This window comes from Haliotis asinina, chromosome 1 (genome assembly GCF_037392515.1).
Source record: "Haliotis asinina isolate JCU_RB_2024 chromosome 1, JCU_Hal_asi_v2, whole genome shotgun sequence".
Lineage (NCBI taxonomy): Eukaryota > Metazoa > Mollusca > Gastropoda > Lepetellida > Haliotidae > Haliotis > Haliotis asinina.
In genome coordinates, this window is record NC_090280.1 from 102987010 (window position 1) to 103004477 (window position 17468).

Below are 17468 nucleotides of genomic sequence, written 5' to 3' on the forward strand. Positions count from 1 at the left end.
TATACATTAACCTGCTTCCGACAAACTCTCAACAAGCAGTTGCATGTAAACAGTTCGTCATAATGCCACCATAATGTGATAGCGACTGGCGGCAGTTCAAAGGTGGAGACGAGCCCTGTCTAATCCTCGTTGAGCTACTGAGCGGACAATACAACCATTATCTTTAGCTGCCAGGGGAAGTATTAGACTCGCGTGTGTCTATTTAAATCCACGTGGGGCATGTTAGCCACGCCCCCGTGTGGTCAGCTGGAGCAGATGGACACCCGCAACTGTCCGGCAGATGGTCAAGTATATAAAGTGTCCGCGCCCTGGGTGGCGATGACGTAATGGGCAGTTTCGTTTTCATCGCAGATGCTCATTTTTCGTTCCGACGATTTCCGGAAGTTTCCGGGGAATTCGGAATATCTCCTTGGGGAGAATACTTAGTTCTAATGTAACATGTCAGTCTTCGATAAGCAGAGATAAATTTGCTTGGTGAGTTAACTACCTGCGTGACCTGTGTGGAGTTAAATGTGGCCAGCATGTGACGAGTCTCTCACCATGGTCAGTGTTGATATACATACACCACGTATTTAGGGGATATTCCATTTTGTGAGCATATCACTAGCCGATGCCAATGCATGCAAGAAAAAGGCTTCATCATTATCATTTTATCAAGTGCAATATCCCCTAATGGTAACAAACAATGTCCATCACTCCCTGTTTAGAGCCATATGACTGACGCCCCACGCAGCTCCAGGTAACGGTTGATTCTAAATCGTTCTAAATTTCACTCAATAACTTACTCTACAAAGGTTGATCACAATTCAAGATCCCTTATTGTCACTAACAGTTAAAACTATTGTGGCATCTAGTGTTGCACTTACACCTGTTTGTTTGACACGTGCTGTGTTCAGAGCGGCCGCACGTCACAAACCCCTGTCCACCACATATAGAGGAAACGAAATTTCATGAAATGACTGAAATATATAAGATTGTTGCTACATAAAATAACGAGAATTGTCTGAATGATTTCACAATCTGACTGTACGTAGCACATATATCCATGGAAATATAACTACAATATAACTACAATAACTACAATTATCTTTAAATAACCACAAGTACGATGAGACACCTATAAGCCATCTGTTTAATCTCAATCCTCGACAATTAACCCACTAACGACTGTGTATGTAATATATTGTTTGATAAAATACATCACCGGAACAGTCAACTTTGTCATGTACGTTTCATAAATCCCAGAGCCTCAGACTGAAACATTTAGTATCTGATAATTGCATATGTGTATGCATATATATATATATATATATATATATATATATATATATATATACACACACACACACACACACACATACAGAGATACACACACACATATATATACATATATATATATGTGTGTGTGTGTCTGTGTCTGTGTGTTTGTATGTCTGTGCATGCATGTACATCTTCACATTGTGTGTATGCTAACGTCTAGTAAGTATATAAATATATAAGTTGTGTGTACTTCATCGTTTTGATTTTCTCTGAAATCATATCAAACAATCCATGTGATATTTGACACTGTGCCAGCGACAGAACAGTCTTGGTGGGTGCCTTAAAACACGGGAAACCAAGACAAATATGTATTTCTATATACTAGCACCTCCTGGGGCTCAAGGGTTGGATGTCTAGCGTTAATACGGTAGAGATGGACATGTTTCTCAGACCTTTTTCATCTCGTTGTTCTGCGTCAACGTGTTAACACTGTAGACTCTCGAGTGAGCCATTAGTCTACATCTGGACCATTCTCCATCTTCTTGTCCCCAAACACAGCTCAGGACCGGCAACTGGCAACCCTCCCCCAGGCTCGCGGCCTGCTGGGTCCCAGGTTGTTCTGAACAAACACGTAAATAAAACCAATTGGTGTGGAATTTCATTTTATTTGTTTGGGATTATAGTGTTGGGCCTGATACGGTCCTCACTGCGGTAACACTCCACAGCTGGAGCACCACAGCAAGTGGTCGTCATATTCACATTGAAAATTTCGAGGATTCGTTTGGAAATTATAGTTTAAGAAAATTGTTATGGGTGAAAATCCTTCCGTATGAGCTGATATTCTGCGGTGTGTTTTCTTCATAATACTGGGAGCAGTGCACCATGCCTATTGTGTATAATGGTCAAAGGATGCTTTTGATACCAGTTGAAAAAGTAAAATTCTGAAAATAAATAGCACTTTTTATGGTGACGAGTGTCAACTGATTTTGGAATTGATCTTGTTATTACAGTTATTAAAGAATGAACAAGGATGTAACATCGTTGGTCTGTATAATATCCACGCATGTAACAGCTTGTGAAAAATCGTTAGCACTAGTCATTTCTACTTTTGGAAAACGTTCGTAAATATATTACAGAACCTTTCATATGTGGTATCCGTAGTTTTTTGGTGCTAACACGTGGCGAGAAACCACCGCACACACCAAGCTCATACGGGACTTTGCACCAAGTACCTGAGGTGAAACATATCCATGGTAAGACATAGGAGCACTACATTGTGACGATGATAAAACAGAACACTGAACACGAGGGGCCACCATATTGAACTGGAAACATACGAAGTCAATCACCCTGTTAAACCGTTGTTTCGTACGTTGAGTACAGCTATTTCAGCCATTGTTTCGCATGATAATACGGGAAGCTATCATCCCAAAAGCGATTGTTTTGTGTGTTTTCTGCCGCTGATGCTGGTAATGGGTTTTGTAGGTTGTCGTTTGAATGGGAATAATAACGGTTAGTAAAGGTTCCCTCCGAAAATAAACAGTAATTCCAGCCGAGCGATTCATAAAGTTATTGTCGCGTTGAGGCGGCTGAATAAAGCCCTCTTTAATTTAATATGCAAGACTGCTTAGAGTTGATGTGATTTCCTCCCTTGCAACGGTCCCTACACAAGTGCGCCAGGTAAACACAGCACACAATCCCGATATGTTTGGTATTTGAGCGAATATCAAATCTCAGCCAGCATTGAACAACAGAGGAAGAATTAAAAGCTCTCAGTTGCCGCCGAGGTATTAAATCGCTAACGGATTATCCATTAAAATTTCATTCCTCGTCGCGGGAAGCAAGTTTACCTTTGTAATAGCTCTCCCCTTGAGACCAGGCAGCTTTGGAATCTCGTGCGTGTATGTGTCACGTGACTGTCCTCGGAGACCTTCCATTTTATTTCAAAACCTAAAGCATGTTTACACAGAAAATGGACCCGAGACTAACTCAGTTTAGGTTTCAAAGCCAAATTGTTCCAACCATTCTGTAAACCTTTCTATGGGACATTTATGGCTGTAGATTGACATAGCTCCCTCCCGTTTGTTTCAAACGAATACGGACTAGAAAAGGACGGAGGGCACAGCGGACGAGCAGGGGCATTGTAGCGAGCTTCAAACGTTTAGTCGCGAAGAGGGGAGATAATTGAAGTCAAATGAGATAAAACATTGTACATGTACGGCCTTTATGCTATCAACTGCAGTCAACATGAAGCTTAGTTGGGTGAGTAGTTACGTGGTCTGCGCAGACTCTTCGTACGCAGGCTGGGTACGTGCACTCCTTGACCCCGATAGTTATTCGAGCCACGCGCTTTGGTAAACAGTTTTAGGACTGTGTTAAGCTCAAACGAGCGACTGAAGTTTTCCAGCATAAATTAGGGACTTCTTTACATCTAGGGCACAGCTACGGGTCGTGGGGTCTTACGAAGTTCATCTTTATACCTCCCTCACTACGAGGGATACTGGCAGACACTGAACAAAATACATACAGAGGACAGACACTATGCTTGTCACGAAAAATGACGAATTATGTACAGATTTAAATTATGCTTCATTATTATGTAAAATCAACATCTGTTTTACCAAATGTACATTTAGTCCGGATGTCTCGAAGGTCGAGCTACACAGTGTCCATGGCACATGAGTCGAAGCCTTCCCTCGAGTAGTCCTTGACCCTTGATGCACGAGACATTGATTTAGTGAAATGTGTTGTTCTTTCTCGCTCACTTGTTGCTGTCCAGTCGCTTTTCCCAGAATTCAGTTTACAGGAAGTTGCGTCATCCAACTGCCGGTATGGGGACAGCCACTAATCACAATTCAACACACAAATCATGTCTTGACGCGTCACAGTGACCTCGGACACTTTCTGGTAGCCGTGTACAATGCTTGTACTCTAGGTATGACCCGTGATGTGATTGCGCATCTTCACTGCGCACGGCCCGATTCACTGTCACCATGCTTCGGACATTTCCGGGTGGTGATGGCTGAGGGACTGGGACAGAGACTGGCTGAAAGGAGTCCCTGGAATTGAGCGCGGAATAAACGAACCATCGTGTCCGTGAAGCGGCATTGGTTCGGGGGTAGAGGCTGGCGGAAGGATATCTCCAGGTAGAAACTGCCCTTCCTGGCCTAACCCTGAAAACAAACAAAACTACGTTACAAACTATTCACAAATTCCACCAAAACAAATATACCAAATATCATGTAAGATCTCACATATACTAGACAAAAATAGTTTGGAATATGTGTAAATTTTGAAATTATGATCTGTTTATTCATTGACACACTGATGAAATATCAATCATGAAAATATCAATATTCCTAACGCATTTTGTCCAGTGTATAAGGGGGGGGGGGGGGGGGCAGTGGGGGTTACCCTAGTCGCTAAACCGTTCGTTCCTCACGCCGAGGACCTGGCTTCGATTCCCGACATGAACACCATGTGGGAAGCCCATTTCTGGTGTTCACTCACTCACTCACTCATTCACATATAACAATGGACTTATTTCGTATGGTTAACCAGCAGTCCCAACTGGCTTCAAAGCTTCTCGTTTCATATTTTGTAATGCCTAATTTGGACATGCATCAACCAATGAGTGTGTCATAAATGCCTTTTGATCCGCATCACTGCTTCACAAATATTTGCCTTGATGAGACGGGCGCGTACTGTTATCAATATCGCAACAAACGTGACATTGAAACACAAACGTGACATTGAAATACAAACGTCCAAAGATTAATAGTGCGTCGTCAATCCTTAACAGAATGTCCAGCAGTTCAAGTGTTTTAACGGTCTGATTATATCAGCATGAAAATACAAAGTAAATGTTCCACAGTGTCGTTAAAGAAACCTATTAAGTTTTGTTTGGGTCGTTTGTTTATCATCATTTCAAGTCAAAAATCTAAGACCTGTCAACACGCATCGAAGAGACGTGGGCAAAATGCTAGTATTTTCCTGAAGATAAATTCCGGTGACAGTTTGGGCGTCGTATAAACCATCAGCTGGAGATCGTTGGGAGTTTACAATCCTAAAGCACTTTGGGAACGCTGCGTAGACAGTTGAAACAACCTACGAAGTGGTCGTTTTTTGTACCAACGGAATGCAATGGTGACTTTCAGCGATAAGATCAGTGCTAGCGTCTTGGAAACCCCCTTTTCTGCACGCCGTGGCCATATGCGTCTAATTAGGCAACGATAAACCGTCCTGCGGAAATCAAAGGGTGGTGATTTAGTCAAAGAAAGGCCAAGTCACAACAAATCTAGTACCGCTTTGTTGAATATTTCGCTTCTTGGTGCATGTCTAACACATGCCTTGGGGTTCTGGGTTGTCAGAACACAAAAACGGTCTGGGAGAAGATCGTAAAAAGCATTTATGACATGGAATGCATGGATTTGGATGAAGATGCGGTTAAAGTATTGAGAACTTCCGCGCACGCTGCCTTCAAGGCACACGCACGGGCTCAAACGGACATTCATCAATTTTAAAGCCGGTATCTAGATGCATAGCGTGAAGAACACGTACATTGGTGAAAAGTTTGGCTGATTCTCATGTTAAACATTCTCTTTCCTGGCATTTTATGGACCTTCCGAGACTCAGGAGACAAACAATGGCCCTCTTGAAGCCTGCTAGAACGAGACACTCTCTGCCTCTTTTGACATAAATGGCCAGTGTATAGCAATAAAACTCAGCCACTGGGTTTCAAACGAGATGGAACGATATGAGTGCAGCTGAAAGAACAGGAGGGCGATTTAGGAAATCGGGAAGTTGAGGCAAGGGTAAGGAAAGTACCTCATCTCCAGACATAAGGGTTTAAGGTTCCGGAAATACACTTTTGGATGTATCTATCGGTTTGGGTTTCAGAAACAAATGGAAACAGTTAAATGTTCTTTTGCAAAATGAAAAAGAGCGGTGCCACCTAAGATCTTTTGTCCATGTCGACATACTAGTTGAATTTCTAAGTCCCGGCTATACCTAATTTAGAGAACCTTGAATACAGATCGACCGATTAATAATACACCTAATCCAAATACTAGTTGAAAGTCGGAACGGTCACGAAGTCGGAACGGTTGCTAGGTTTGAGAATTAGAATACGTATCGACTGCCCGCGGTTATTATTGCTCCTAATCCCCATTGCAAATGATGGATGTTTCTTTCGAACTGCAAGCGTTCTTGCTAGCGTACTCAGTATTGCTTCTCTGTGTGTAAACATACGTGAAGTACATTATTGTCAGTCTTCCCCCTGACTCGAAACACCACCCATGTCGGGAATGGGGAGGTAGGTAGAGCGATATACGTTGATGAGTGAAACATATCCACGTGACAATCAAACATAGTTGTCAGAAATGCTGTCTGTCAGCTAAGATTGAGCGAACGTAAGGAGGATTGCGGATGACAGTTGGGCATACCCTCTGCTGACAAAGGTAGGCGATGCGGCAACAGCTGCATATGCTGGGCGGATGTCACTGCAGTCGTCGTGGATGTTGGGTAGCAGCCGGTGTGGGCATGTTACAGTTGGTGTTGTAACACGCTTGATGCCGAGGATGAGAATGGGGTGGAGGTATTATTGGTGGTAGTAGTAGTAGTAGTAGTAGTAGTAGTGGTGGTGGTTTTAGTACTAGAAGTAGTAGCGTCAGCGGTAATGGTACTGTGAGTAGTAGTAGTAGTAGTAGTAGTAGTAGTAGTTGTTGTTGTTGTTGTTGTTGTTGTTCGTAGTAACAGTCGTGCCTGACGACGAAAACAACTTTGATATAACCCTGAGTTTTGTCCATGAGATACCTACAAATCCAAGTAGTGTTTCCAGGGTTCAAGGCCAGGGAGGCTGAGCAGGTGTAGTACAAGTAGTAGTAGTAGTCGTGACAACATCCAGAGTGCCACGTAGTAGTTGTCACAGTCGATGTAGTTGTTGACATAATACAATGGTCGAAAGTAGTCTTCTCACATGCCAACAATCCCCAATGGCAGATTGAATGATCACGGGTGTGAATGGCCGGAAGTGCGTCGTGAAGAGTCCAGATAACGCCAAGCGTGACGGAACTATTTTCAAAGAAGACGTGACAAAGTTTGCACAACAAATGGCAGAGGGGCAACCGTGGAGCCGCCCTGACCCCATCCCGGAAGTGAGTCCGGGTCTGGTATCCGTGAAGATCGATCGTCAAACACGTGCTCGGGGTGAACAAAGACGGAGATAGCAACCATTTGAAGCTAAAATGTCGCTGACAGCCGCCAAGTGCGAGAAATTATTCTCCCTCACGGCCCAGCAAAGCCGGAGTGTTTGGAGTGTTAATTAGACAGTTGAGAATACTTTTCGAATTACCATATGTCTATTTGACTATGGACAGCGTATGTGCCAGAACATGGCAGTCCTCATCTACAAAACTGCATTTCCGATATGTTGAGAAAAATACAGCACGACGACTTCGACGGGTATGTCGTTCCTTCGTTGTGACAAATCTAAATCTTCCGTTGTTGAGGCGAGGCAATGTTAGTGATGACGTCATTGGTCTTGTCTGAAGGACAATGTCCTGTTCGTTGGGATATAAGAACAAGGTGGCTGTGCTAATATGCATTATCTGTCAAATTGTTTGCCTTATGCAGAAGCAGGCGGGACTCCCAGGATAAACTGATACAAGCACGGGTCCTTGTCCTCAGTGTGAAAAGTATATTTAATACTCTTATTTGTAATTCCGTGCAACTGAAATTATTTAAATTGAAACATTTTATATCAATAGACATTTAAAAACTACTGTCTATTATGTGTTTGAACATAGATGACTTCGCATGTCTAGTTTTGGAAAATAAACCTTTTCAATAGTTCTTGTTAAATATAACCAATGGTATTTCTATTTTTAATTTCATTCATAGAACGCGGCTGCTATGTTGGCGTTCATGGGTGTTAGTTTGTGTAAATGGACAGATGGAACCAAAATGACTGATTGACAAGACGTTCTCCGTGGCATGAACTTGCTTTACAACATCGTGAATGAAGGCGGGTTTGTTCATCGCTTCAAGAACGACCTTATCGAACTGAAGTAGAAGATATATGTTTATGGGGCACTAAGCCTAGGGTTATTTATTGCATAATTTACGGTGGACACGGATCTTTTAAGATTTATCAGGAGGTCTGAACCCATCCTGGAGGTCATGGAAAGCAATCAGCTGTCCAGTGATCCCCACGGCCGGGAACTCATTCCGTTAGGTACATTCAATACATACAAACAGATGCTCCTGCAAAACACTGAGTATGGAAATATTCACACAATGTTGTTCTCTTTACGAAATTAATTGATTTCCTTCGTTGCTACCAGAGGTCGTTTCACCTACTGTGAAGAGGGCGGCCGATAGGGGGCTATGAGCGACAGACACAAGTGCAGAACATTTGCGGAATGGTGCGGGCGCCGAAACGAATTTAAAGTCCGTGTCGTGGGTGTATGTCTCTCTGAGCCGTGCGCGCTCTTGGCATGCACGTGCGCAAGTGTCTTACATTTACGCATCTCGTACGCACCCTTTTAAGTTGGCGAAAACACTAAAACGACATTCTGTTTTGAATTATAAGCTGATAAAATCGCACCATGCTCCGTGTTCAGGGGACCGATGGCTTTTTGAAGCGGGGTGAAGTAGGTCTAGGTGAGTGAAAGCCTCTCTTCAGCAGATCACGAGAGTCCTTAAACACGACCTCCTATGTCGTGGCTTAATTGAAATGATTATGGTCTATGCGTGTTTCGCTATGTTTTCAAATGCTCATAAATCCAAAACGATTTATATAATTAAGAAAATATTCGCCGTTAGCAAAAATTATTTTTACGTATAAATCTTCGACAGATCACGTGATGGGTGACCATCCTCATCGTTAATTAAGCATGAGTCAAGTTTTTCAAGCAGCTTTTCTTAAGAAAGTTTTCTTTCTTTTATATTTCCGGGCACATCATGTCAACGGTCCAAAGAATTCTTTTGCATAATCTTTCGATATTAATCTTTCCTTTCTGGCTAGTGATGTCTTTATTACATGGGTGGCAAGTCCCGACCCTGAAGACAAGCATTGAGTTGAGCCCTTCCACCATAATCGACAGATAATTATAAAAAGCGCCTGTCAAAACACTCTCTCTATACAGCCGGTCCGGAGTCAGCTGGTTGGAGGGACATAATCGATTGAGCGTAATCCCCCGGGCTTTGGGGAGATAACGGCAAGGGAGAAGGGGGATACTTGGTGATAGATGATCTCCAAGACTCTACGGATAAATTTCCTATAACTCCTTGGAATGGCGGCATTTGCTCAAGCCCCGTTCTCCCTCGCGGCATATCATAACACTCGATCTATGCAATCATCCTTTGTAATTAAAGGCACGGCTCATATTTGTGAGAGAATGGCCGGTAGCGCGGGGATTCACGATCTAAATCACTGGCAGCTCGAACAGGCTACATACTCGTGCCGTTCACAAACTTCTGTGACTTCCAAGACTAGAGAACTATTGAACTTGTCCTTTTTGGACTTCCTGCGCTGAAGAGCTCCACTGGGCCCGAGGCTGTCTCGTTTAGTCTATCACAAATCTCGACCAAGAACGGCATTTCTGGGACTTCTTTATCATACAAGTAATTAATGACCTAACGAAAAGAAGAATGCTGAGGTTCTGTTGTGAAGGACTTAATTACTATTGAATGTTGAAGACGGAATGAGGGGCACAATGATTCCATGTGAGCAATGGCTGGGAGATGGCTGTCCATATGTTCCACTCTGGGAATGATGGAGTGAGTCTACGTATCGTGTCCTTAACATTTGTACCAGTGTTTGTAAACCCACCGATAGCTTGCATAATAATTGTCAAGTACCGCTGCGCGTCTTATAGGATTGCGCAAGTTGTATCAGCATCCCGATGACTGACTAATTATTTTCCTGGTCAGTGATTCTTAACAAGTTACTATCACTGACTTGTGTTACCAAACAATGTTAATTACAAACAGCCCGTCGGGGTGCCTGCCCACAACATCGAGGGGGTGATGTAGCAGAGGCTGACATGCCGTGGTAGATGGTGAAGCGTTATTAATTTAAACAAAGACCATTCATTGTATTGGTACAGAACTACAAGCACAAGATGTTTAGTTCAAATAATACGCTTTGTTCTCACAAGAGTTATGAGTAAGTGAGTGCGTTGGGTTTTAAGCAGCCGTTAGCAATGTTCGAGCACTCAGGGCGTGGTCACCAGACATAGGCTTAAGGTACAGATGGGGGAGTGGGGGAAAACTTTCTCCTATAGTAAAAGACAGGTGTTAGTGAGCGCGTAAAGCCTTGGGAGAACAATTCACGTTTTCAAAATAATTTTTCAATTTTTCAAACAAAATATATTTTTCCCTTTTCACCAAAAGACATAATTTACATGATTAGGCATAAACAGTATTACGACCTCGATCAGGAAAAAGAAAGCAATAATATTCAAAATTTTAATTTATGTAAGGATAATGGCAACATTATGTATAATAATTTTTACAGAGTAGATTATTTAAAAAATGTCATTGAAGCCGTTTCTCGACTGGGTTTGTTCCGTGCATGGCTCGGAACAGGTATGTCAGGATTATCTCCCTTGAACATACCTGGTGGGTGCATTGAAGGGTCTAAAGTCAGAGGAGGGGTACCTTGAGAGGGAGGCAGGAAGCCAATGCTGCCGTCTTGACCTTGACCTAGGAAAAACTCGTTGTAACCTTGGTAACCAGGATAGAATTCCTGTCCATTATCTGAAAAAAAAGAAGAAGAAATGTATTTTCAACATATAATGATCTATTTATGTTTCACATTAACATATCCAAATGCACGTGACAACATGAATTTTTGCTGACTAGGTAAAATATATCTTGCTCAAACTGTATACTTATATATCATCGACAACCATCGACAAATCAAATATTTTATGTCATTGCGAGAAAATTTATGACACCTGATCGTGTCATATTTCCAAGTTCTTGTAATTGAAGGAAATATGTGATAATTTCAGTCTGGTTCTAATGGAATAAATGCAAAACACATTAGTCATAAATATCATATATCATAGTTACCATCACACAAAACCATCAAAATACACATGACGATCACAATGCACGCACAGGCAATGGAAATATATGATCAAAAATCATAGAAATATGTTTTATGAGAGCTTATCAATTTCAGTTTACAATTCAATACTAATAGATACCAGATTCGCGAAACTGTTAAAACACTCGCAAAATACATTGACAATGAAATCCGATGATCTAGTAGAAGCGGAGAACCGATAGAATGACGAGATACGAGTTAAGTGAGCAGCATGTTACCACGTCCTCCTCCTCCCCTTGTCGGAGATAAACGACACAGGTGTATGACCTGTTACTACAACCATCAAACAAGCCCTCGCACATGCAGGCTTGAAATTCAACAGCATTTTAACTGGATTTATATATGTTGGGTTTTTTTGCTAGTCATATCAGTTTTGTGAACATCGACTCCTTGGTGTTAACGACATGACAGCTTCACTGCAGAGATGAGTGTGCATTCAGGCACATTTGCTGGTTTATGTTTAATGCATATGCATGTAGCACATATATCTATAACCTCCAAGGTGATCTCACGCATGAATACATTTAATATCTAGTTGGGTGTTAGACTTAGTACAATAGGTGTCTATCTGTAAGCTAGTGGACAAATTAATTCAGGTATGGTTTATACCTTAACAGTATTTGGACTTATGGAGACATCAAAATTATTATAATATATTTGAACAATATTGCACATTATTGAATAGAAGTAGTCGTAGTATTTATCCTCATTACCATTAATATTATTATTATTACGGTTGTTGGTACTGTTTAGAGCCTAGTCCGAGGATATACATGTCACATTTGATAAAAAGCGCTAGACACTACACACTCCTTAATATGAACAGTATGGGCTGACGCCGCCCTGATTAACGCCGAGTTCAGATTTACCACTGTGTTATACTATCGCTTCAGATTCAAGTTTCCAGAGGTGCCCAGATTAACAGTGTTCGGACTAACAGTGACAGTAATATAAAGTTGCCACAAACATGATTTTCCTATTTCTAGAATCCCTATATATTTTCAGAAACTCACCATTTCCAAACTTCTAATATATCCATTACAAAGTCTGACTGTACCTGTTCGTCTTATGACAAATGTAAATGTATTCAGTCACATTAATGAACCCAGAAACAATTACTCCTTTATTGGTTTTAGTCACATCGACTCACCCGCTAACTATTAAGTGGCGCACAAGTGATGGAGGGACGCGGTGCCTGTTTCATTTCATGGCTTCATCTTGTTTCCCACCGGTGACCTTGTTAGCTCTATTCCTCTGTGCACTTCCGGAACTAATAATATATTTGTATGAGTGATTTTCTATAACTATCCCTCAACATGTGTTGCAGATAAAGCGACATGTATTGACATACAGCCAACCTACAAAATACACCACCCCATAGCTTAACGTGACGAATCGAGCTATTATCCCGCGTTATTGTCGATACATTTGTCTTTGGTTAGTCGTGTACAAATTCATATTTTGATCACAGCTTGCGTATGAAATTTCTGCATCTGTATACGAGCTTTTACAATTTTTCCGACTAGATATTTTAATAACAGGTTTCAAATAGAATTAAACTGCCGTTGTGTGAGTAAATTCGATAAAATCATTGATAAATATATTTTTCAAGGCAATGTGATTCATTACCGGTTACCGTGATACGAACGTTTAACGAGTCGAATCTTGACCATTTTCAATAGGATATGTGTCCGTGAGTCCCTGCTTCTAATATTACTTAAAAATGGCAAAGAATATTTCTTGTATTTTCTGAGACGTGTGCAAATTCTGGAGCAGTTTTAGGAACAATATTGCAAAATTCAATATTGTTGATTTGTGTGTTTTGTTGCATAAAAAAATGGAGACGTTTTCATTTACATTCAGTTATATATACTATATTTCTACTAATTATATGTAAGCGTTGGGATGGGCATGTCGTTGTTGTTCGGACACACATACGTACCCCAAAAATTGATTGGGTGGGTAGAAACAAATGGTTGTTGATGTTGTGATCTAATTGTTTCATGAGATAGAGCGTGTACTACCAATGGCGGGAGGAGATGGGTGGTCCGGTTCGGGTGTGACCCGCCACATGAGGGTGGTCGCCTTGCTAGGGTAGGGGTGCGGGTGGTGGGGATGACAGCCTGACGAGTCTGCCTTATCGTCTAGCTGACACCCTGTCGGGTGTAAGACAAAAATAGGAAACTGTTGAAAGACTGAGAATGATAACAATCTCGCTGTAGCCGCGCGCTCTCGTAGGTGACATCGCCATGGCATATCAAGAAAATCACAACCGATTCAGCGCGATGTAGAATAATAAGCCCTTTATTGTACTAATACTTTTTTAGAGATGAACTGATACCAATGATGCGTCAAATCTGAATGTTCAATTGCGACCGACCGACCCGCGTGTCTGCAGGCTGTCTCGGGTGGTGGATCAGGTGCCCGTGTTCGGTTGGATGGCTTGGTTCAACCTGGTTAATGACGAAGGAGAGGTGTACTTTGACGAGTAAATTGGGGACACGTAGAAAACATATGGCCAAAACCACGTTCAATCTGTCTAATTACATTATACAAATTCGCCCTACATTTCGGCAGAAATATAATTAACCCTTAAAGTTCTGTCCTACTTAACATAATTTTATTAACCAGTGAATCTCACGAACGCACTGACGACATAGGAAACATCGATTTTTTAACAGAAAATATGTTTGACACCGAGAGTAATTTTGACACATGTTGCAAGATCAATCAGTAGGTACGGATCTACGGTGTAGAAGGCTTGGTACAATCCCCGAGCGATCCCATTGGGGACAAGGTGACATTCTAGCCGAGAAACACAACATGCGTCTTGTTCGCGCCACCATAAACAACTTCGCTGACCAACGTCGTGTCGAGTAATATATTCACATGGGCGGAGCTACGCTGCCATAGCCACTCAGTATCTACATCTGTGTACGACGGACGCACTTCTACACGGGTCAGAATACTGGAGAGCTGAGGTTAGATTACATCTAGCACTCGTATTACAGGAGAATGTCATTGAGCGGTTTACAAGGAACACTGCATTACATTTTGTAACAAGTCATGCTCTTTCTTCATATAAATAACGTTATGATTATTTTGTCAATAGTTTGAACGACCCGAGCATTACACAGTGAAATAGTTGTAACCACATTGAAGGGATAGGAGACGATCCACTGCATACAAACTGAATAACCGAGTTACAGTTGTGGCTCATAAACCATGGGTTTTGAGTGATTTGGGATTATTGTTCGATTTTTTCTTTTGCGTTTATTATTACAATTATTATTAAATTGAAAACCAAGTGATTGACATTTTGTTTGCATACACAAATGGGTCGTGTTTTTCAATGAATGAACATCGGAAATACTGCCCACGAAACAAAGAAACCGGGTTATGTACGATCTTGCGTGGATGAACTCTCGTACTAATTGTAAAACATATCACATATGTAAGCTTGAAAAGTAACGCCGAATATCGAGAGATTTCACGCGACCTTCCGCCCAACGTTGCCGAGTTGGCCTTTCATGTGCCTTCACTATGCCTATATCTAATCTGGGGATTGTCGTCAAAGCACAGTTGTCTATGATTTATTATCTATAATTTAGGTCTAGGTAAGCCATATTTTTTTGCCCCCCGCTGTCAGATGTGGAATCATGGACAGATGTTCTCCTCACCGCGCAATAATACGGCGATTTGGGGGCCATTGAAAGCGGCATGCGTACGTAATTCTAACCCGTATCAACATTCAGCTTGACGAGGGCGATACTATAGGAATATTATCACAAACTGCTTGACAGTAATGTGTCTATCATGTTAATTCTTGACAGAAGAATTTGCTATTTTTTCTTAACAAAAATGTCCTTTTTGAAATTTATGCTACATTAGCACTTAGCTCATACATAATACATAAATGCTGTCCTGCCAAATGGTCTTTAACAAGAGAAAGCTCCGTGCCTTTTGTCGAACATCGTTCAAGTGTACGCTACACAATGGACAGGGAGGAATACGTCGATATGCTGGAAAGTAAGAAAATACGGGTGTTCTGTAACATCATATATTATAAACAAATTGTTTCATATCACTAACCTATTCTTTTTTATAATATTTTCCAATTTACAAATCCACGATGTCATCGTTTTTATTTTCAGAAAATTTTATTAATTCAAGAATCCATATTTTATACAGAAGAATATGAAGAATCATTTCGCAAGCTTTACCCGTCTCATTTTCACACTCTCGCTCGAGCGCCCCCTAGTGATTCGATGACAAACCAAAGACCGCTCTACGGTAACTTTCATCGTTTCAGTCAGCACCGATAAGCACTTATCATTGACGTTATCACGTGGCGATGAGCGGCTTGTCAGCTAGCAGAGGTTGCTGGGTTCAGTACCAAAAGCAGGTAATGTGAAATGCTGCTGATCCAAGCGGCAGAATGCACGCGATCAGACATAAAAACATTCAATTTTTTATCGTTTATATCCATCAAATGGCGAATATACTGTCACAACTCATCATACAATAGCCGGTATTCAATCTGTGCATGTGAAGCCATTCCCCGTGGTCAGTATCGGTGAGATCGATGCCAGATCCTGTCACGTGATTTGCCGATGACGTATGCATGGCGTGTATTCGGGTACTAGCATGACTTACATCACAGCTTTACATGACGTATGTCCACCGCTACAAAAATATATCACTCCATGCAGCCATATTTGATAACGCGTGAATTATGCCTGTATCAAAACTAATGAGCTCCAATTGCTTGTAATAAGCATTTAGTTTTTCAGACAGATGATGAAACTACAATTCGAAGGTTTCGTCATACAATTCTCTGTGTAGTGAGTCAAGGTTTTTCATCTGCAGAAATCGAAGGCATTCGATGTGACTTCTATCACGTCAAAATATATATGAAAAGGGGGATATATAGTTCATTGCTTAAGCTAAACGCCATCTACGGAATCAGCATAGCCGCTACATACTGCTGCCATGTGGGCATGTGTATTACTGTATATTCTTGATACTCGCGGTTTCAGGCTGCAAGTTTGTCACAGCTATGCATGGGTAATAACATCATCTTCCATCCCATACTGTCCCCCACCCCAGCTGCTACCCCGTACCCCTATCTTCACTGCAGCAACACCTGTAACCGCTGAGCGTTGGGGATAGGTATGATCTTTAAGGTGTGAAATTCCCAGGATAATTCTGTTTGAACCTGTCTAAAGTTTCAGCAGGTTCCCGGTGTGAGAGAGGTGATATTCTTCGTCTACGTCATGGATAAGCCGGGGGATAATGGTCAGATCCTCGGTTTCACAAGAGCCAAGACAAGTTACTTCACACTTCGACATCGACACTCAGACATGAACCCTACACCGCCCTCACCAAGCATAACCACCACCATGTAAAGACTCTAATACCACATCACAACTAACATTAAAACTAGGCCAACTTTAGCACTAGAATAACAACTAAATCAAATCAACGTAGTTTACAACAGAAAAATGCGCAGTTAAAAAAATAAAATATAATAAAAAAAGAGCCCTGACATTTTCTTCATTTTCTTGAAGCTGAAGAAATCTAGACTTGCCATATTGTCTAGACATACGTGGGTTTTCTTGGACATATTTACTTCAGGGTCTATGTGACTGAGCAGCACTACACTAACGCTACATCTAACTAACATCAACACTAGAACAACTTAACACTACAAGCACTATAATAGGACAACTTAACAAAACACTACACATTCAGTAACACCAATACTAGATCAGCTTCAACACTACACTAACACTGGCACTAGAGCAGTGTTAACACTCCAATAACTCTGTATTAACGCTAATATAACACCATAACACCGCACTCACATAACACTAGAACATCGGTAATAGTACACTACACTTCACCAGATCACAGAAAAGCAAACAGTCGAAAGGAAACTTGCCATTCGGGCTTATACCACCAACCTGCACTTGGTGGGTCAATCTGGCAGGCCACCGTACCCACTTCATATACCCTGGGGGTGCGCTTGCTCAAGATTCCCCGCCTCTACCCCATCCTCGTGGTACTGAAGAGAGGACAGGAGCAAAAG

At 41.6% G+C, this 17468-nt stretch overlaps 1 protein-coding gene across 2 annotated transcripts in view; it reads right to left on the reverse strand.

Moving 5' to 3' along the window:
• Window positions 1-1905: 1905 nt before the first annotated feature.
• Window positions 1906-17468, reverse strand: part of LOC137257367 (LIM/homeobox protein Lhx1-like) — a 56145-nt gene continuing 40582 nt past the window's right edge. The window contains exons 5-6 of one of the 2 annotated variants that reach the window (XM_067794706.1): window positions 10924-11022; window positions 1906-4433 (exon numbers count right to left, since the gene is read on the reverse strand). In XM_067794706.1, the coding sequence (XP_067650807.1) occupies window positions 4249-4433; window positions 10924-11022 (284 nt within the window). In that variant the 3' untranslated portion in view covers window positions 1906-4248. Of the gene's footprint in view, window positions 4434-10881; window positions 11023-17468 lie in introns of both variants that reach the window. The other variant, XM_067794697.1, reaches the window with a different exon arrangement.